At 33.8% G+C, this 23,319-nt stretch overlaps 1 protein-coding gene across 1 annotated transcript; it reads right to left on the reverse strand.

Moving 5' to 3' along the window:
• Nucleotides 1–15,082: 15,082 nt before the first annotated feature.
• On the reverse strand, nt 15,083–21,447 carry LOC134848698 (CCR4-NOT transcription complex subunit 10-like). The gene is made up of 2 exons (XM_063866216.1): nt 19,101–21,447; nt 15,083–16,227 (listed from the first exon to the last, which is right to left on the reverse strand). The coding sequence occupies exons 1-2, from the start codon at nt 20,607–20,609 to the stop codon at nt 15,601–15,603; spliced, it is 2,136 nt and encodes a 711-aa protein (XP_063722286.1). The 5' UTR covers nt 20,610–21,447; the 3' UTR covers nt 15,083–15,600.
• Nucleotides 21,448–23,319: the final 1,872 nt, after the last annotated feature.

The raw sequence follows: 23,319 nt of genomic DNA on the forward strand, positions 1-23,319 counted from the left end.
TTCATCTGTGTCTTTTTAATGTGTGTTTACGTGCAAGTTCATGCATGTGTTTGTTGGTTTATTTGATTAACAGAACAAATTGAGCCGTAAAGCTGTTTTTTACTGTAAGGATCTGGTAATCATCTACTGATTTTGATCTTATCACTAGATGTGTACCAGATAAAAGGTAATCACGTAAGAGAACAAAAAGCCAGCTAAATTAATTCAGTGGGACAAAACTGATTTCAGCAATGTATTTTGAACAGTGAAAAGTTCATAATTTATCGAAATTAAAAAACTTCTGAAAAAGTTTCTATCCATCCTTTCATTAGCTTTTGTAGAAAAAGTTTTTTCCCTCTAGATAAGCTGGCAGCATAATATAGCAAGTTGCATCATTTACTTTCAATACAGGTACCATATTTTTATCAAAAAGCGTATGAGTTTGCTTTTGTAATTATAATTGTAAATATGACTCTATAACCGTATTTTACATTTTGCGTGAATATGTATGTCCAAATAAAGTTCGAAAGCATGGTTCTGTTTTCAGGAGGGTAACGATTGCCAAAAAAAATAATTCCAGCACAAAATCAATCTAACCTTAGTTCTGGATATGTCAGGAACCTTCAGAAAAAATAGACTCTAGACACTATAAGTAAACATAATTATTGATGCACGCTTGTCAATTTCGAAGTAATTTATTCTCCTCACTTTTCTTTTTAATCTGGATTCTTTCACCAAATGCTCAGTATGTACAGGTTATATATCAGATGCTGCTTACGTATATGAGATTGTGTAGAGGCAGAGGGTGTTTTTTTGAACTTACAAGCAGGCCATTTTAAACGTTTGTATGGATGTGGCTATGTAATTTTGTATGTCACTATGAGCTTTTTGTCCTCAATTTGTGCTCACCAAATCAATTTAGACGTGTATTACTATAACGTGTAATCCTAACTATAACGTGTAACTATGAATAAAAGTTTAAATAAAATCAACATAACCAAATTTTTTTCTTGATATCTGAAATACTTCACCAGATACTATGATTGTAACTAAAAATTTGGCTCATTTTTGTATTGAGTGTAGTTGGATAAAAAGTTTTGCTAAAGTACCTATTTATGGGTTAACACTACCCATCTCATAAGTGCAACTCACTCTAGTTTTTTTACGTACGTGTTTATTTATGTTCGCAACTTCTGTGTTTTGATTTATATTTCAGATTGTCAGATTGTCTGTAACTTCGCATTTTTGTAAAGCTCAAATTTGAAGTGCTTTAAGCTCTGATTTGTCTAGAAGAATCCTGAGAAGATCACCTTACGGTAATCTTTCAATTTAAAAGCATGTTCTAAATCACGACTAATTACGAGTGTCTGGGTTTCCGTATGTGTAAATTATTGTTACTAAGACTCATGCTTTAGCGTTTGTATCTATGTTTTAGTGACGTCTCAATCTTTGCTATTTTACATGTAAAAATGTTTTCTGTTTTGTTCATGTGCCTAGAATTTTATTGCAAGTTATAGCAGCAACTTTTAGGTACTTACTAGAGGTGTACCAGGTAAAACATAACCACGTGAAAAAAAGCCAAAGAAAGGAAAAATTTGGAAAAACCTATTAAGGCGATGCATTTCAAACAGAAAGATAGGTAATACTTTAGTGAAGTTGATAGTTTTTCGAAAAAAAATCCCTTGACTTGCTCAACAGCTTCGGTAGAAAAAAATTACTCACCACTTTTGACCAGTTTGCTTCACGTTGGTGCGAGTCCGGCTTTCACTAAAAAAAATCTAAATACACTTTATTTCTTAATTGAGGGTAGTATTTGTGTAGATGCCCTAGAATGCAGAATCGTCTGAAACGCTGTAATCTCAATCTCTGCCGTACTCTTTTGAATTGATTATTTTTAATAAATCAGTCGTTTTAACGCTTTACAGAAATACACTCATTACACTCATAATCCTGCTGATATGGCTTTGAAACCAATAAATATTCCTATAATTATTTATCCCCTTATGTCGATTTGCGTCCTGAATGCAATCAGTGACCTAAGAAACTATTCAAATCGAGTTCTACAAAACACCGAGGCACGCCCGTTTTGTTTTACTGGCAAAAGCGAAATCTTAAAAGAGTTTTTAATGACAGTCGTACTCGCACCAACGTGTAGCAAGCTGTTCAAAAGCGAGTAGTTTTTTCTACCGAAGCTGTTGAGCGAGTTAATGGAAATTTTTTCGAAAAACCATCAACTTAATTATAAACTATCTTTCTGTTTAAAAGACATCGCTTATAAGTTTTTTCAAATTATTTCATTTTTATAGTTTCTGTTTTTTACTTGATTTTTTGCTGATTTTTACACCTTTGTAGTAGGTACCTAAAATTTGCTGGTAGGATATTAAAAAAAACATAGACATATGAACAACACAACAAATCATGTATACATAAAATAAGTCAAAGACTGAGACGTCAATAAAACATGCAAAGATACAAAAAATCTGAAACCTAAAATCAAAACACAGAAGTTGCGTACATAAACAGACACTTATGAACAAAATTATTTTGAAATTAATTTTTTTTCTTTCAAAATTTTTTGACAGAGTTGCACGTATGAGTAGGGTAGCGTTAACACATAAATAAGTACTTTCGTAGAAACGTTAATAAAACTAAAATCAATACAAAAACAAGGGCAAAGACTTAGTTTACAATCATAGTATCTGGTGAAGTGCTTCACAAGTAAAGACAAAAATTGATTTGAATTGATTTTATTTAAACTTCAACTTATAGTTGTACGTCTTGAAGTTGAAGTTATACGTTAAAATTAGAATTTTGCGTTATAGTATTACACGTCTAAAGCTGATTTTGTGAGCACAGAAATGAGGGCATACAAGCTTACAATGACATACAAAAGTAAATAACTAAATCCATACAAACTTTAAAAATGCCCTGCTTGCAAGTACAAAAAAAACGCCACCTACCTATACACAATTTCATGTATGTAAACATTATCTGATACATAAACGGTACTTACTTAGCATTTGGTGAGTCAACGCAGATCAAAAAAGAAAAGTAAGAAGAAGAAATTGGTTTGACTTTGACATGCGTACACGAATAACTATGTTTACTTGTAGGGTCTAGAGTGTATATTTTCTCAAGGTTGCTGACATATCCAGAACCAAGGGTAGATTGAATTTGTGCTGGAGGTATAATTTTGGCTACTGTTACCCTTCTGAAATTATTCTCTGATTTATAAACGGTGCTTACTTAGCATTTGGTGAGACAACCCAGATCAAAAAAGACTGTATACGAATATTTATTTAGACATATATATTCACACAAAATGTAAATTACGTTTAAAGAATGATAAGTACAATTATACTAAGAAAAACAGTTTTACACGCACTTTGATAAGTATTTGGTACATGTGTTGGTCTTATAACGTAAATGGTGCAAAATTCCGAAACATTTTGCAAGCTTATCAACGGGGAAAAATTTTTTTTCCACAAATTCTAACGAAAACGTGGATGGAAACTTTTTCAGAATTCTCTTAATTTCGACATATTATGAAATTTTTACAGTTTAAAAAACATCTTTTAAATCAGTTTGTCCAAATTTTTTATAAGAGTTTGTTTTTTTTGCATACGTGTTTACCTTTTATCTGGTACACATCTAGGGTAAAGATGAAATCAGTAGATGAGTACCAGATCCTTACATTGAGTACCAGTTCCGTACAAACAACTTTACGACTCATATCAATGTTTTAAACACATAAATCAACAACCAAATGCATTAACTTGCACGTGAACACACACATGAAAAAATATATACAGAGATAGCTATATAAATAGGCACTCAAAGTCATAAGTAGTCACAGGTTTGTATGTTGTATCTTGTCCTTTTATAGTGTCTTGCGAGTTTTTCAAAAAAGTTTTAGCCAAAAAGATAAAAAACCAGACAAAATTAGGTTTTAAATCAGTTTCTAGCTGCTGATCAGCGCTTCAAAAGGTTTTCTTAAGCGTATATGAACGAAAATAAAGTAACAATTTATCATAAACAAAATACATGAAACGAAGCAATTGCACACGCAAATCTAACAGACATAGATACGTACATAAATACATACAAAATTTATATACACAAACAAACGTCTACACGGCTGTATAGACAAACAAGAACAAACACGCAAAGCATATGAAGTAACTGTTAGTTGTTGTACTTATAAAAATTCTTGTAAAATATTCAAGATTCTTTTGAACAAATAACCGAGAAAAGTTAAATTGTATCTGAGTTTAAGTTATAGATCCATTGTAGTAATCTGTTCAATACTTGATTATTAAACAAACAAAAAATAATACTTTTGAAGTTTTTCGATTCAGCATACAAACACGAATCTACGCAAACAAAAACACAAATAACAAGTATACACATTAATGGACATAAAAATTACACAATTTTTCAAGCAGTTAAGTAAATGTAACTATACATAGACACGTGAAATCAAACACCTAGCGTAACTTGTGTACTTAAACAACAACAAATTGAACAACTATACATCTCCTTAACAAACGAGTATCAAACACTAGATGGTTTAAATGGTCATAATCCTTAATATCAGCAAACATCTCAAATTGGCTTCTCGAGCACTTAATTGAAAACATGCAGCTCCAAAAACACAATAAAACAAACAAAAACCCATGCGGACAAATACACTAACTGCTCGAATAAAATGCATATACAGTACTTGGTACTTATAAAAGAACTAAAAAATTATTTCAGTAAAAAAGGACAAAATTAGAGCGAGTTTGTCTTACGTTTCAGACATCAGATTAGGGTTAAACGTCTCAAATTGTTTCGATGAGCGCATTGATTGACCCATTTTTTCATTTTAATTTACAAGAAAATTGTCTTAATTTCGAGAGGAAAATTTACATAAATCACATGTGTTCCCAAACACAAATAAAAATTTCGTACTTTTATTGTTTGATGAAGTATTTTGCAAAACTCCAGAAAATAAGAAACTTCAAATACTTTGAGCATGAGTTCAATGTAACATTCAAGCTAGATTTGCATTTCTCAAAGGATATGCGGTTGTTCAAAAAGATTCAAGGATGAAATATACAAAAAATTTTAAAAAATAAAAAGTAACAATCATGAGATAGCAGACATATGTCATTAAGTCAAATTAATTTCAGATACACATGGATGCAGAGTTTTAAACTTAGACACAACTTACATAAGTTTTACTTACATACATACTTTTATTGATGGAAAAATGCTGATTATACTTTTTGATTGATAGAAAAAAGCTCATGTTCTTTTCATACTTTTTTTCCTCCGTGGAACAGTATGGAGTTGTATGGAAAAAACACCGCGAGAAAATATATTCCTCTCTTTTTTCAAAATTCGGAACAATGAGTTTTAAAGCGCGCGTTTGTTTGTCGTTTTTGAAAACCAGTAACTTCACAAAAATTTATCGCTCGAAATACAACCGGCTCTTTTCCAGTTTTACAAACCAAATAAAAACTGCAAAATGAGACATTCTTAAAATTGTTCAAAGTGTAATTTTCATGCAAGAAAAATTGTGAAAGCCTGTTTCTTGTTCACACTTGATCTTATTGCTGTAAATGTTCCGACTTTTCTAACGAAAGTAATAGAACATTTGTGCTCGGGTGGTTTTTTTCTTCAGACAATTTTCGACTTTTTAACTAGCCATTTTTGACGAAACTTTTAAAAATCTCATTCAAAAGGTATTTCTGTCTTGAGCTCAAATTTGAAAAGATATTCCACCAGTGATCATTTTAGTAAAGTTATTGGTATTTAAAGATTGCCATTTTGGCCAATTTGGGAAAATTAGCACGCGATATATTTCGCGCTTGTAACGCATGAGCGGAGAATAAATCCAACTAAGAAATCGTTCCAAATTGGTCGCAGGAAGATTTTTTCCATAATCGATTTTCTACTAGGAGCAAAATCTATCACTTTGTACTTAATATGACCTATGGGGGAATGATTTTCACAAAAATTTCAAAATTAAAAAAATTCATTTTATTAAATTATATTAGGTTTGTTATTTTTCCTGTTATACTGCTCTATAGAACTTAAGAGGCAGTCGGAACATTCAGGGCTTCGCCATGATACGAGCAGTCTTGTATCACTAGACACTTTACATCGCGCACGGGAATGTAATTTTTAAACACTTCATAGACCTTAATGTGGAGTCGAAACAATTATGGCTTCGCCCTGATACGAGCAGCTCTTTTCTCCAGACAAATTTTGATTTTTTAATTAGCTCTTCTTGACTGAACTTTTTCTACATCATGCAAAATGTATAGTTTTTAACTCAAATTTAACAAGATTCACCTGCAATTTTTTTTGTAAATTTATGGGGGTTTACAGATTGCTAATATGGCCAACTTGGGACAATTAACGCGCAATATATTTCGCGCTTTTAACGCGTGAGCGGAGATATCATCCGTCTTTGAATTCGTTCCTATAATTCGTTCCTGCGGGAAAAAGATTCTCGCAAATTATAAATTATAATTGTGAACCTGGAAACTTGAAAGATCCCTATGCTGGCAGTGTTATAATATAGAAGTAATTAGTTATCCTTTAAGCGTCAATTGAAGGCCACGCAATGTCTCAGCATGTTAGCATACTTAAATATTCTGGTTCCGACTTTCGAAAAAAGTGAAGAATACAGTTGCCTGGAGTGGTTATTTTTATTCAGACCGATTTCAAAAAATTTAAGGAAATGAATTGAAATTTAAAAAAATCAAAAGTCAATCTGCAAAAACGTGTATTTGAGTCTGAACTAATTTTCCTGAAAAAAAAAAATAAATCATCGCAACCTATATATGAGTCTGAACTGTTAAAAACCGAGAAAAAATCGACAAAAATTGTTTTTACTGAAATCGGAATTGATTGTGCTAACAAAAAAATGCGAGTAGAACAAAAATTTAAAATGCCTACATGCTCAAAAATTGTCGGTTAAATGTATCAAATGCAGATTTGGTAATAATCAAACATTAGAGCCATCCTGTGATCGTTTTTGATTACGGGAAAAATGTCTAGTACCGATTGCAACATCCTTGACCTAGAAATTGCTTGTCAAAAATTTAAGTTACAGTAATTATATACAAAAAGTCGTTTAATAATATTGAAGCTCTATATTCAAAGTCCTAATAAGCTCATGGAGGCCGGTTGTAAAAACAAACTTCAACTAAAATAACTTTTGACATGAAAATCAATTGTTTTCAAAAACTAGTATGAGAAATAACCTTTTAACGGTTATTCTTTGGTAATCAATGGAGCTGAAATGGCAAATGATTAGTCTGCTTTTTCTAAAGATCATTTTATTTGTAAAACCATACACCGTTATATTTCCAGCATGATAGAAGTTCAAACATTTATAGATCACTGTTCAATTTTGCGTAATTGCTTTAAAGAAAGAATTCCGTGCAAAACTGGAAGCTTGAGATATGAAATTTTTGTTCAATCATGATCATCTTCACTTTTTGATAAAAGAAATTGAGGATAAAACGAATGATGCCCTGCTGTACGCAAAATCTTTTAAAAGGTCCATGTATCCTTCAGGTCTCATCAAACTTAAACTTCAAAATGATGTTTTTGATTAGATAAAAAAATGGAGCAATTCCGATTAGAATGCAATCAATCTACATTTTTTTTGGACAAGAACTGCGTTTTTCTGAATAAATTTGGGCGTAATTTTTTCCAATTTGAAAGGAAAACTCAAATTTGGAAAAGAATCATATGTGAATTATTTGCTGAAAAATTGTAAAATTTACTTCGGAAGCGATAGTTTGAATGACTTCTTTCCGGATAAAAAAATTATCTGAGCTACACTAGAGGGCAAAAAACAACGTGAAGTCAGATATTTACCCTCTAAAACGCTTGTTTTCAAAAATGATTTTGAATAACAATTACATAAAAGATTTAACATTTTTCCCAGGATTTACCAGCTTCTATTGGGGTCTGAACTTTCCAGTTTTTGCTTATCTCAGATTTATTTGAACTAAGTGCAGAATTTGTCGATGAATATAGTGTAGATGCCAAAAGCTGACCTTTTACAACCTGAAATAAACTTTTAAGTCTTTGAATCTTAAATCTAAATATCGAGTTCAAATCTAAAATTTTGTCAAGTTTAAATTCTAAAATTTTGACTCCAATTTCGAAACTGCACTAGTGGACAAAAAAACACAAATTCAGATCTTAACTCACTAAAAAACCGAACTTTGAGGACCATTTTGGACAATCTTTAATTTGAATTTTAACAAAAAATTTCCATCGACCGACAGCAAGTAATCTAAACTATCCTCTCTGAAAGTCTCAATTTTTAATTTGGGTCTGAAAATGCCAATTTTCATCATCCGCACTAAATTTTGTATCGTAGTAAACTCTTTCTCGAATAAGCGGAGTAAAAAAAAGTTCATGCGACGTCAAACATTCTCAGCAAGAAAATTGAAATAACTGGTGTGACATCTTTACTGAACTCAGCTGTTTCTAAAAATTTCACGCGTTTTGAAAAACTTAGTGCGAATGATAAAAACTGGCATTTTCAGACCCGAAGAAAAGTGCTTCCAAAAAAAAGATATTTTCAGACAGGATAGTTAAGATCATTTGCTGTCGGTCGATGTAAAAATTCGAAAATTCTAATTAAATATTCCTTAAAACTGGTATTTTAGACAGTAAAAACCTATATTTTGCCTAAAAGTAACTTAAAGTTCCTGAAAACCAGGTATTTTAGAGAGTAAACACCTAAACTTGCGCTTAATTTGTCCACTGGAGTGGAAGTTTATCACGTTGTTGACGTTCGATAACAGAGTTTGCATTCCATATCACAGACTTGTTAAGGGGCCGCCATAATTGAGGCCCGGCCTGGCCCGGCCCGGCCCGATATAATTCAAGTCGAACCCGTTGGCGGCCCGATAAACAGGGAATTTATTAAATATCGGCCCGTTGGGGCCCGTTGCTGCTTTTTTGGTAAACAATTTTACTTTTTTGTTTTTACAATTTTGCTTTTTTTTGGTAAACAATTTTACTTATTTGAAGTGCTTTGTGGTGCCCACAGAGTCTTCTTCCACAAATGCAAAGATTTCGTGCTTCGTGTCACGTCGAATTTGTTTCTGCAGTGAATCGGCAGTGAACGTAGTAGTCATGTCGTTTAGCACACTGCAAGCTGTACAGTGCGCACTGAAACATAACATTGGTTAGTCAATAAAAGTAAGGCCCGTTGGGGCCCGTTGACAAAAGTGAAAACCTCGGCCCGGCCCAGCCCAACCCGTTGACAAGTATGCCATATCAACAATGGAAATGAAACAAACTTAAAAAAAACGGCTATAACGAAAAAACCATCACGCCCTACAAAAGAGTCTAAACTACGTTCACCAACTCTTAAAAAGTTTCAAGACAGTCATCGACTAATTCTATCACACGCTGACAGTAATGATTCACATTCTGAACGCAGGCAAAACTTTTTTTTTAAGCAGAGTAGAAAAAACTGATCAAAGTTTGCTATGAAACTCAATGAAGGGTTCAAAAACTGGATCAAATAAAGCCTACCAAGAAAAACAGGTAATAAAAAGGTGCCGACATATCAATAACTGCTTGAATTATAATGAAATAGCAAACAGACCGTTAGATAAAATTATGAACTCAACGAAGCAAATAACAATACTTTTTTCAAATAAATTTTTCAATTTCATGTTTCAAATCTACAAAATTCAGATTACAAATTTTCAATTTGTACGTTTCAAAAACAAATTTTTTTAATCTTAACGCACTTTTAATTTATTTGAGTTTTTTCAATATAACTTTTTTGATATGAAACCCAATTTAAGAACACTGGGTCAAAATGCGTTGGAAGTGCTCTCGAAAAAAAAATCAACTCGAAACTAAAAATCGAGTGCCTTCTCCCGCTATTTCACTTGTCTTTTTGAAGAAAATAATTGACTTCCATTTAAATAGAGATTCAAAAAAGAAAGCCCCGAGAAAGGACATGCTCATTATATTCATAATCACCTTAAAATGTATTATGTTATCTACTCTAACGAAAAATTGTCAAATTCGATTATCAATTATTTTCTTTTGTTTATTAGCAGAAACTTTTCGTTTTCCAATTTGCACAAATTGTGGCTTAGTTAATCCTAGAACCTCGTCCGAACAAACGAATTTCAACATCGTCGCTGAAATGTTTCGCTGACGGTGTTAGACAGAAGCTTTACCATAAGTAGCAGGGTCTAATGATTGGTTGCATGAACGTAAGAAAGAAAAAAATATTTATCCAATTATAAATTAGACATATAAATATAACCAACTTCCAAGACTTAGAGAAGACAGACAAAGAGATCTTCGGATCTACTAGTGTCTGCCCCTATACGGTGAATATTCATAAAAATAAATTAAAAAAACACTTTCTTAAAAAAAATTAATCCTCTTAAATCAGAATTCTGAGAAAAAATAAAAGCGACATTATAGAGGTAACAAGGTGTCACTATCTGTTTAGTGAAGAATAAGGTAAAACTGAGAAGAAAAAAGAATTTAAGAAAAACTTTTTTTTGCAGCAACTTAACTTACATCCTATAGCATAAAATTCTGAGGCTTCGAAACGACAACTTAAAAGAACAATCCGGAATGTCACTGGCTTGCGTTTTCACGTTAGAACAAATTTCAAAATCGGAAGGATTTTTTAAAAATTTTTTGTCGAAAAAACCGAGAGAAAATTCAAAATTATCTAAGAACCTCGATATCTTCTATTTTAAAAAAAATACTAAATTAAAAATCAAAAACATATTTAACCAATTTGAAACTTCAATCAAAAGCGATAATTCGAATTTGTGGTATAAAAAAGGAATATTTTTTAATGAACTTTTTTCAAAACCGATCGGCAGTAAATCTGAAGTTTTCAGTTTGTCATATAACTTGCAAGCTCTATATTGTATTGCACATCTTTTGCATTGTATTGTTTTGCACAATTTTCCGTTTGCAAAATGGTCCACGAAGTAAATTAGCACTGGATCTTCTTGTGGGTGTATCAACATTTTCCAAGTATCTAGCAAAGAAAAGAATTGGTTTAAAAAAATTGTTAAGTAATTTGTTGACAGATTTGAAGAAAATTTTCAAAAGTTTGTCAACGCTGTATTTGAAAATAGTTGGCAATTTATGTTTATCAAAAATGTCCTCACAGTGATCCTGCCATGTGCTGAAATACATGAATTTGAGTTTGATGGAGTGTAGCTGCTGCATCTATAATTAGAATACCATATTGTATAATAGGCACATCATGGCTGCAGTAGTCGTCTAATGGTGGGCACCTTGAACATAGTGTCTTAGTTTCGATACAAAACCACATTGTTTTCCAAGTCTCGTTTTGACAAACTATGTGTGACTACTGAAATAATACTAACAATCAACCTAAAATACCCAATTACTTGCAAACAGGTTTGGCTTTCATGTTATAAGCTTTGAACTTCAAATTACAGTTGGAAGCACTAGACACAATTATCAATTTTACTGTTTCAAACTAGCGGACAAAACTAAGGGCAAACTCTAGATTTTACTCTGTAAAACGTCTGTTTTCAATGTCTATTTTGGACAACATTTCAATCGAAATTCAGAAATTTTTTTTTACATTAACCGAGAGCAAATGATCAGAGCTACCATCAGTGAAAGTATCAATATTTAGTTTCAATGACTCACCAATGTAGTCCGGGTCTGAAAAAGCCAGTTTTCCTCATCTGCACTAAGTTTTGCATCGTAGTGAAGTATTTCTTGAATAACCGTTTGTTACTTATTCACGCAAACTAAAAAAATCTGTGCAGATGAGGAAAACTGGCATTTTCAGACCCGGATAACATCGTTAAGTCACTGAAACTAAATATTGACACATTCACTGGTCCTAGCTCTGATCGTTTGCTCTTGGTCTATGTAAAAAACTACTGAGTTTCGAATGAAATGTTGTCCAAAATCTACTTTGAAAACAGGCATTTTACAGAGTAAAATCCTGAACTTGTGCTTAATTTTGTCCACCAGTGTAAAAAATTTAGATCCATTTTGTTCGCAAATAACCATTTATTCAAACTTTCTAGGTGTGGTTTTGAAAACTCGAGTATGCAACTTATGGCTGTTAAATTTGTAGAATCAGCAAAAAGGAGTATCTGGGCCGACTTTCATGACAAAGGAATATCGTTAATATACATGAAAAAATATCGGTCCGAGGATTAACCCCTGAGGAATGCCACATGTTATTTCATTTTAATCATAAGTAATGCGTGGCCAAGTTAAGTTTATAACCAATTTAAAACATTTCTGATATTAATTTCACTCGCTCAGTTAGCTCTGCTAAAGCATCGATTGTACTGTGTTTGTTACGGAAGCCATATTGTTTCGAGTATAAAAGCGAGAAGTTTTCAAGATAAAAATGTAGGCGGTTGTACTTTACTAGTTAATATATTTTACTCCAAAAAATCAGTAGAGACATAGGTCGGTAATTATTTCCATCTATTTGGAACCTTCTTTTTGAAGAACAAAGACTTTTGCGTTCCAAAGCACCTTAGGAAAGAGGCGCCTTGAAAAAAAAAAGGTTGATGATGAAACCTAGATACCGGTCAACAATTATTGTCTTTATAATTATAGTACTTATGTAGTCGTTATCTGCCGATTATTTATAACCTAAACCTAATTATATTCAACACTTCAATAGCATTTGTTTTACTAAGATACATTGAGAAGGGAACGTTCTCAATATTTTGTCTAGCAACATTGGGAAAAATTCTTGTAAAGGGGAAATATTATTGGGAACATGTATTGACCTTATTCGCAATATTTAGATCAGTGGGATTTTCACATTCATTGAGGCATGGCTCTAAAGCTGGTATTTTTGTGGTTTTAATGTATCTGCTGCTAATTTAATTTAATAAATTATAAGTTTGTCTTGTAAATGTAAGAAAGTGATCAAGTCATTGTGCAAAAATATAGCGATAGTTACCTGGAGCTGACAGTATGAGACTATGAATATGTGCATTATCACTCATTTCAACAATTCCCCGAGCAATCACGTCGCCATGTGAGTACCTCAGAAGCGGCACATTTCCATACTGTTACTTAATTTCAAAAACTTTTAGAATAAACACCTGTATCTATCGTAATAACGATGCTTGTGATTCAGATTCAGCAAAAATTCTCAGAGAATGTGTGGGAATGCCTGGGAAATCCTTATCAGCCCAGGCAATCAACAGTAAGTAGTCATTGTGATCGCCGAAGAAGCCATGTCACAGAACTAAAGGCCAAAGCGGATAACCTGGATTAATCTGGATAGCAAAAAAAAAACAGGTAAGAATGCGCCTGCAAAAAAATTTCAGCCCACGTTTTCAAATTTTGTGACTTTCAAATTACAAATGTGGAAATATAATTTGAACTTTGTTCACATAATTATGTGCATTAGATTTTAAATTTCGTTTTCTAAAAAATTAATGTCCCAGAAAAATTGCAGTTAATTAAAATTCAATTAAACAGTTCGCAAGATGATTCTCTCCGTGAATTTGAAAAACTGAATTTCTTGACCGAATTCTTATTTTAAACAAAAAAGCTGGCTGTTGTGGTGCAAACAGTGCAGAAGGCTTGGAGCACCATCCATGTTGCCTATTGAAAAAAAAATCTTTCAAATTATCTAGACTTTTAATTTCGGCACATTTGAGGGGATAACTAAGAAATAGAACGAATAACCATAGTTTTTTCTTTTGCGAATAGCAAGGGTGTTGCAACCGGGTACTAGACTTTTTTCCTGTAAATAACTTTGTTCACAGAACTCGCATGTGAAATTATTTTAGTGTTTTACTTGCCGGAGAATTTGGCACAGTGGTAAAACCCACGCTTGAGACGACGAAGCCCGCAATTTCAACTCCAGTCGGGCCCTTTTTGTTGCCACCTGAAATTTTTCGGCTATTTAAGCTATCGTATGTCTGCTTATTTTTGTGCTCTTAGATCCCACAGAAAAGGCTTTTTGAAGGTTCAGAATCTTTCTAGTATGCCGAATGCTTATTGTTGAGTTTCTAATGGTGCAGGTAATTTCGTAGCAGGATGTTTTCGGTTGCAACTGCGCTGTTACAATGTTTGAAAATTTTCGTGGTCTAAAAACGCTTTTTTGAAAGTTGTTTTTCTGAATTTTTGATTTTTCATTCATTTCATTTTAATCCTAGTAAATCATTTCTATATTGCTAAATAGTGTACGTTAAATTATTGATCGAACCTTAGAAAATGCTTTAATATGATATATTATCACTCGACCTACTCTAATTTTGTTTCCTGCAAATTACAGAGGAGCTATCGGTAAGCCTTAACAGGCCTATTAGGATAGTCCACTTAAATTATTTCCCCACTTTCAAGATTGAGTTATTTTTTTTACACAAAGCTCTTTTTTTAGCGATTCAACGCCGTTTTTTCCATCTAGAATGATTATGTGGTACTACTATTGCAGCCACAACTGGACATGCTGTGGTAGATCTGAAGGTAGAGATCAATTGAGATCTTCTCCTCGCATTACCATGGTAGGGGACCGAAATTTCAATCGGACGCTCTCAAACTTACCCATATGCTCGCGTGAAAACTTTTTAATGACCTAAAAAAAGTTTTGTTTTCCACTTCGTTTTCGAAACGATTATCATTCCTTTAAATTAACCAGTTAATAGCGTACGAGTTTGAGAGTGTTCCATATGCAGTTTACAGACTAAAACAGTTCACTAATTGAACGAGGGTACCGCCTACCACTTTGCGCAAGCTGGCTCTATTTTTCTCTCAAAATCTTCCTATGGTATCAGTTTTTTTGTTTTTAGTTAGCTCAGTCAAAGACTCCACTGCTCCCAGAAGACATGCAGTTGCTGAATTATAAAAGTAATACAAATCATCTTTGACAGTCTAATGAAATGGTATATAATCTCAATTTCAAGATGCTGCTGAATCGCAGCTCACTCATACCTTTGTCCCGTTCTTGTGCAAACTCCTCTTTATAGGCACCATGTCTCTTATTCTTTTTGTCCAACTATACAAGTTTACTCAAACTAGGTACTGTGAGCTTTCAATTTTTTTTTCAAAAACAGCCGAGCTAGTTTTAAATATTTTTTTTATAAAATTTAACATTTATATCACTTACGTTATTAGAATTTACACAGCCTATTTCCCTCGGAGCTATTCTCATGCGCGAAGGACCGAATGCTCAAAAATTTTCAACCAATCAATGCCTTTGTACTGTTTTAAGCTGACTGATTTTATCGGGGGCGTTCAACAGTGCCGAAGTACAACAGTGCCGAAAATGAAAGTGTTCAACAGTGCCGAAAATCATCAATTTTCGTCACTGTTGAACACTTTTGCATTTTCGGCACTGTTGTACTTCGGCACTGTTGTACTGCCCCATTTTATCGCTTATTTCCTTCGAATAATTAATTCTGATTGGCTGACTAAATTTTCGCAAATTCGGTCCTTAGCGTACGAGTGACACCCTCTATTTCCTTTGCATTTAAGCTTTAAGCGAACAACAATTGAGTTAACAGTAAGTTCTCATTCCTCGCGCGTTTTGATTTCAATGTAACTTCAAGGTGTAAGCTTTTGACACAACTGGGGGAAAAATGTTCAAGTTGCTCCCACGAATGTTGTACTAGTTTTAGTGCTACTAAACGATAAATTTTCATAGCTCGGAATCTGTTTACGCTTCACAATCTCAACGGCCAATGCGTGGTTGCCGTGGCATAGTTCTATGTAAGTAGCTAACATGTAGCATTCGGTCGGCAAGGGTTTCTGCAGCTGAGTCAAGTTCAAAGCTACCATCTGGATTCTTTTCTTACACTCATCATAACTGCCTTTGAGAGCAAAAATCGAAGCCATGGACAACATGTATGCCACCCACTTGTCAATACTAGCATAACTCTCTGCATCCGAAACTTCATTTTCAACTGAGCTCTTCTTAATCATAAATGCATCTTGGTTACTCTGTAAGGCTAGATAGTCCAGCGCTTTCGCAGTCTGGTCGATATGAACTAAGGCCTCTGCTTTGTATAAAAGGATAATGTGTTTCATCTCATGTTGTTTTGCCTCTATTTGTTCCATCATAGACATCGCTTGGTCACAATAGTTGATAGTTTTCAGGTAATCGCCAATGCATAGATTGATGTATGCTCCACATGTTAGAGAATGTAGCTTCAAGGACTTCAAATCTCCATTCGAAATTGAGTTCCCACTGTTGGAAAACGATAGATTTTTCTAAAAATATAAGTTTTTTATTCAAATATACAATATGCATCGGAAATTACCTGATTGAAGGACACACTAAAAAATAAAGGACTGGCAATGATAAAGTTATTTTTCCACGACTCCAGTTTTATTCTTCAAACTTTGCCACAGAGGCCTACGCTTATTATTGATCCGACTTTCGTAACGAAAGTAACGGAATATTTGTGCTCTGGGTGGTTTTTTTTCTTCAGACATATTTCGACTTTTTAACTAGCCATTTTTGACAGAATTTTTTTATAACAACATTCAAAAAGTTGTGTTGTCCTGAGCAGAAATTTGAAAAGATATTTCTCCTGTGATCTTTTCTCGTTAAGTCACGGGGGTTTAAAGATAGCAATTTTGGCCAATTTGGGACAATTCACGCTCGATATATTTCGCGCTATTAATGCGTAAGCGGAGATTTAATCCGTCTTAAAAATCGTTCCAAAAGGAGCGAAATCTATCCTTTTAAACTTTATATGGCGTGTGGGGGATTTTAATTTTATTTTATTACATTTAATTTTTCTATGTTATTGCTGCTCTATAGTCCTTAAAAGGCAGTCGGAACATTCAGGGATTCGCTCTGATGCGAGCAGTCTTGTTGTTCCGACTTTCGATACGAAAGTAACGGAATATTTGTGCTCGGGGTGGGTTTTTTTTTCTTCAGACAAATTTCGACTTTTTAACTAGCCATTTTTGACGAAATTTTTTTATATCATTCAAAAGGTATTATTGTCCTGAGCTTAAATTTGAAAAGATATTTCACCTGTGATCATTTTTCGAAAAGTTATGAGGGTTTAAAGATTGCCATTTTGACCAATTTGGGACAATTAACGCGCAATATAATTCGCGCTATTAACGCGTAAGCGGAGATTTAATCCGTCTTATAAATCGTTCCAAATTGATTTATCGAAGCTTATTTGCCATAATTGATTTGTTACAAGGAACGAAATCTATCTTTTTGTACTTTATATGGAGTGTCGCGGGATGTTTTTCATAAAAAATTTCAAATTTTAGAAAAAAAAATTTCATTTTATTTTTTTTTCATTTAATTTTTTTCATGTATTACTGCTGCTCAATAAACCTTGAAAGGCAGTCGGGACATTCAGGGCTTCGCCCTGATACGAGCAGTCTTGTTATCTTTTAAAATCAAAAATATATTTTTTTAATAACCGCGATTCAAAAGTATCAAAATACTGCCACATTTTGGACATAAATAAACAATAGGTCGTTTACGTGATATTGGAATTGATGAGGGATAGACGTTAACAAACTCTCCAGTTACAAAAACACAGCCAACAGACAGCTGGAAAAAAGTCAAGGAACGCAATAAAATTGAAAATAAAATCTGACCTATTTTTTTTTCAAAGAACTTTCTAATTACAAAGAAAAAAATATCCTTAGACTATGTGAATTTCTAGATCAATTTATGATTGACCCTTTTTAACTAAAATATCCCAATTTGTGAAATTGGTTCAATAAGTAAATTTTTTTTAGTCCGCTGGGAAATCTGCAAATTAAATTCCAGCTGCAAAACTAGAAGTCGATCATGTTTTTTTTCTGACCTTTAACACTTTTGCTGTTCGATAATGGAAATTGTCAAAACCTTTTAACAAAGGGTTTTTCCCGAAAAAAAGTTAGGACTTTTTGTAGGAGCTGAAAAAAATGTTTATAGGACTTTTCCTGAAAAAGTTTTTTTTTAAATCTACTCGATAAAAAATCTACTACGTTCATCGACTCAAAAAAAAGGATGGCAAAAAAGATACCCTCAATGAAGGATGGCAAAAATCAAAGTTGTAACTTGGCGCTCATACGACGCTACAAAAATTGACAGTGTGGCAGAGAAATTTAGTTCAATGTGAGTTAACTTTCAAGTGCCGTTCAGTTAAATGAGCTGCAAATTTCAAAAAAAATCTGTACTCGAATACTTTGCTCATTGAAGTCAAAGAAATACAATGCAGCAAAATTTCATGCCAAAAATGATGAAAACTTTGAATTAGGGTTGTGCGCTAACGCATCAGACAATATCCGTTTGAAAAGATAAGAAACATTTTTACAAAAACGATTACGATTAAAATATCAAAAATTGAACTTTTCTCAAGTCCATATCGGTGTCGCTATCAAACAAAAAAAACAGTTAACAATTATGCACAGAAGATCCCAGAACTTGTTTTTTCGTTTAATCCCTAAGTCCCAGATTTGAGACAGCCGTTTTGAAGAGAAGTGGTCAAAAATGGTCAAAATGTCAAAGAAGCCAAAACTACTTTCTAAGGGATAGGTTTTGCAAGAAAGATTGCTATAAAACTGTTAGTTCGGTTAAATCCTTAATCGCAGATGTGGGAGGGCACTTTTGGAGGAAAATAAAAATTGACTAAAACGACAAAAATTATGGCGTAGCCATTTTACTAAAAAAAAGGTACCCATAACTTGTTCTTTTGATTGAACCTCAAATTTGGAAGGCATGTTTTTGAGAAAATAAAGAACCCAAATAAATGGGTCAAAACTTCCTCTCACTGAAGTTTTCTAAGGCCGTACAACGTGGGGTATGGAAGAGACAAGCCGAATATGCAGGCACGTAGGGAAGTAGCTGGTCTGTCCTGATTTTATAATACCTGATTTTATCAAAAAACAGGTAATGACACTAGCCATCACAAAAACAGAAACAGATGCTATTGAACAGCCTATGCTGGAAATATACCTAAACACGTTTACTTGCAGCCTACGTCGGAAAAAAATTTGCATCGTAGTATTACACTACGCTCCGTTTGTGTCAATATAAGCGACCGCTTTGTAGCAATGTTGCAAAAAATAGTTCATGGCATTTTCAGACCACATTAAATATAAGTCATATTAAATATGCTTACCACGAGAAGTAGAGTATTCTCTACGCACATAGACCCGAATCCCAGAGTCGCCGCTGGGAAGGCTGCGGATTGCACGTCCTCTTGACATGTCTCCAAACTATCGCCAACGACTTTGACCACTAATTTATGATTGGTTCCCGAGCCGAAACTCGTCAACGACACTTCCTCCCGCTCTAATCCAACTGGATCTCTCTCATGTGTCGTCATACAACTCCAAGTCGGACGCAGCTTACTCGTATGCGCTGCAATACAGCACTCGGCTAATTTAAGCCAAAGCTTTGGACTATGGTAGTACATCTGGACAGCGCTGAAAAACGAATCGAATGCCTTTTCAGGTCTGTTTGCTGCTAACAGATATGTTCCCATGTTATAGTGTAGTTCGTAAAATCGCATAGCCGAAACTGTATGCAAATGACTTGTACTCGCGTTGGTTCCGTTTCCATTGTTATTAGATGTTATTTTCTTGCCGCCTTTTGCTGCTTGCTGCTCTATTTTCTCTAACTCTGCGAACGCTTTTCTCGAGTAATGGACTCCTAACTCGTGCTTGCCGTTTTGGTGGCTTATACATGCAAGATTGTTATAAAACATCATTGGAATGCTTTCTCCGGTTTCTGAGTGTGATTTGTAATGTTGAATTTGGAGCAACTTCATGCTCTTTATGTAGTTTTTTCTCAAGTATTCATACTTTGCTCGTATGAAAATTCCCGGCACTGCTTGACTTGTATAAGTGCTATTCGCAGGTGTCAAAGATCTCATTTCTTTCTTGCAGCTTTTCAAACTAGCTTCGGTTAGAAGAACGTTATTCTTCAAGATGCTCAGTCGATGAACCCATTTTTCAACCAAGCTTTTGGAATCTTTCGAGCTAGCGCTGGCTTTTTCTTCCATGATTTTAGCCTCTAACCAGCTCAAAACTTGACTGGTATCTCGTTCTATTGAATCACTAAGACCACTTTCCCATAGCTTTATACAAACTTCGCACCACAAAATGGTAATATTATACTTCAAAACAGTATCCCATTTGGCACAGTCCATTATTTTAGCCCAATTGAGACAAACGTCTTCCACATTTGAGTAACTATCAGTGGATTTCGATAAAACTTTTGCCAACAGATTCTTCGCATTTTCGTGCTGCTGAGAGTAGAATAAGAATAGTGAACAATTGTAATTAAACACACAAGAGTTGTCATCGAAAACGTCGATACCGAGAAGCGAAAACGAAGTCCCATTCCCATTCTTAGCCGCCTTTTTAACGCTGTTTACAAGTTGTGACAAACTCTCCAGGCTGTAAAACTTGTTTTTATGCAGCTCTACAACCAATGAGTTGAGTTTCAACTTAGCGGATGAAGTCAGCTTAGAATCTCCGCAATCCTTGACAATTTTCTGAAGTGCCTTATGACAATCTGAGTACTTTGAGTCCATGAAACCCTTTTTGCAACTTTCGAGCTGCTTGCGAAGTTGTTCTTTATCCATATTAGCACTGAAACTAAATATGACACAACTTGATGTCATAACCAGACTGTTTCCAGATCCCTGCAAAAATAATAGTCACTTGAATAAATACAGGTTTGCATTTCAAATTTGCATTTTCAATTTTTAGACGTTTATTAAAGGAAAGGAGGTGAAGCGGAGTCTCGCACCACATGCAATGCAGAAAGATATAAGTCGATGAAAAGTAAAAAACCAAAAAAACTGTTGCGCATCGCGAATTTTATATTATCAGCTAAAAACATTCGGAGGAGATAACACTAGCAGCATTTAGTTCTGACTTTCAACGACATTTTGAATTTGGCTGCAACGCATTAAATTACTAGAAAACGAGCAATGAAGCAATTCAAAACGTACAATTTCAAATATTACTAATATAGAAACCAACTTAGATAAAAAAAATACAACACATTAAAAAAATATGGAACTAAATTAATCCAAAATCTTTCAAAAAAAATCGAAACCTGGAAATTAGTTTTTCTCATGACCAGAAAAAGAGGCTGAGAAAAAAATAGACAATGGAAGAAAAAATAGCAAAAAAGCACAACAAGACTGCTCGTATCAGGGCGAGGCCCTGAATGTTCCGACTGCCTTTTAATGTTTATGGAGCAGTAATAACATTAAAAAATTAAATTAAACAAAATGAAAAAAAAAATTCTAAAATTTGAAATTTTTCATGAAAATCATCCCCCCACACGCCATATAAAGTACAAAAGGATAGATTTCGCTCATTGTAACAAATCAATTACGGCATATAATCTTCTTTCAACCAATTTGGAACGATTTCCAAGACGGATTAACTCTTCGCTTACGCGTTAATAGCGCGAAATATGTCGCGCGTTAATTGACCCAAATTGGCCAAAATGGCAATCTTTAAACCCTCATAACTTTACGAAAAATGATCACAGGTGCAATATCTTTTCAAATTTAAGCTCAGAACAACAATAGCTTTCGAATGATGTAAAAAAATTCCGTCAAAAATGGCTAGTTAAAAAGTCGAAATTTGTCTGAAGAAAAAAAAACCCACCCCGAGCACAAATATTCCGTTACTTTCGTATCGAAAGTCGGAACAACAAGAAAATCATGTTGAAAATCAATTTTTGATAGTACTTCCGGCTTGCTAAATCACAGTCCATCGAATATATGAATATCGTTCCAACAAATTTAGCCTGGAAACCAACGAGAACAGCCAGCTTTCGAAACTCAACAGCTTTCGAATTTCAACAAAAGTTAGAGAGCCCTAAAGCTCTTTGAATTTCTAAAACCATCTATTAGCGAACATTTTGGCATAAAATTAGCCGAATATGAGAAAACTGGACCAAAAGGTTAACTTTTTAGTTCGCTGGGAAACATGAAAATTAAATTCCAATTTCGAAACTTGAGTCAGACTCGTTTTTTGTGGCCTTTACACTTTTGCTGTGCGAAAGGAATTTTTGCCTTTCTTTTAATAGAAGTGAACTGAACATTACATGAAATCAAAAGCCAAACCGTGAAAGTGAAAAATCAAATGTGAGCGTGAACAAATTATACGATTTTTCCTGAAAAAGTTTCCGGAAAAATCCAGAATTTATTATATTTTCCTTTGGTCTTAAAGGGACCACCGTGTTAAAGGCCGCCCGTTTTACTCATTCAGCCACGACCGCTGAAATGGTTATCAGTATATTATATAATATCAACTGCTGAGGTAACAGTCTTTTTAGTGTAGTGGTTGCATATAGACTTTGGGTGTACGTACGTTCCTGGAAAAATACCTCCGAGACAATATCTTTTAGGCGGCCTTTCTTCTCACTGATTTTTCTATTTATTTTCAGTGGTGTTGCCGTTGATTAGGCTTTCACCACTAATTTTTAGAAAAAACAAAAAAGCCTAAAAGTTTTTGTCACGGAGGTTTTTGCGGTCGTGACTGAATGGGTAAAACGCGCAGCCTTTAACACGATGGTCTTGCGTCCAAATCCCCACGGCTACAGTGGTCCCAGTATTTATTTCACCCACGCAATTAAGACCGGAGGCAAATATAATAAACCGCGTTGGAATACTATATTTTAGGTTTCCTTGAATGTCTTAGTTACTTCACGACTACTAATGCCAAATTACCATTTTCAATCAAATTGCTCACACAATTCGAAATTAATCAGAACAAAAAGGAGCCGAAATCCGAATGAAAATCCAAAAAAAACATAGCCATCTGGCAGTTGGAAAAGAGTAATGATTGCAAGGAAACAGAAAAAAAAACTTTCGAACTTTTAAAATATATGCCCGTAAATCTCTTCAAATTTATGACTAGGGCTTTTTTGATTAAAATTAAAAAAGCAAGACAATTAATGGATAGTGCTTTTTGATAAAATTAACCCTATTTGAAAACTGGGCCAACAGGTAGAACTGTTAGTTCGCTAGGATATCTGATAATTAAATTCCTTTTTTGAAAAAAGAAGTTGATCCCATCGTTTTTCGTGACTTTTACATTTTGTTTTCGAGAAAAGGTAGTTTGCCCTCCTTTTAACAAGAGATGCAGTGAACCTAAAAAGAAATCAATGTCAAACCTCAAAAAATCAAAATTTTAGAAGTTTTTTTCTCAAAATAACCAAAAAAAAAAATCACCAAGACCTAAATAAGAGTACTCCCTACGTTCAGTACTCTTAAAAATCTCTTTAAGAAAAAAAAATCAAATAAATTCGTTGAGAAAACTAAAATGTTAAGTTCGATTTTAAACGCTATTTTCTCAAAAAAACGCATA

Source organism: Symsagittifera roscoffensis, chromosome 1, assembly GCF_963678635.1.
Source record: "Symsagittifera roscoffensis chromosome 1, txSymRosc1.1, whole genome shotgun sequence".
Classification (NCBI taxonomy): Eukaryota; Metazoa; Xenacoelomorpha; order Acoela; family Convolutidae; genus Symsagittifera; species Symsagittifera roscoffensis.

What these genes read in the sequence shown, in the direction of transcription:
- LOC134848698 (XM_063866216.1), bottom strand. Translation starts at nt 20,609, where the DNA reads ATGACATCAAGTTGTGTCATATTTAGTTTCAGTGCTAATATGGATAAA. An exon ending in AGAATACTCTACTTCTCGTG is followed by an intron (nt 16,228 to 19,100) that starts GTAAGCATATTT and finishes TTATATTTTTAG; the next exon opens with AAAAATCTATCGTTTTCCAA.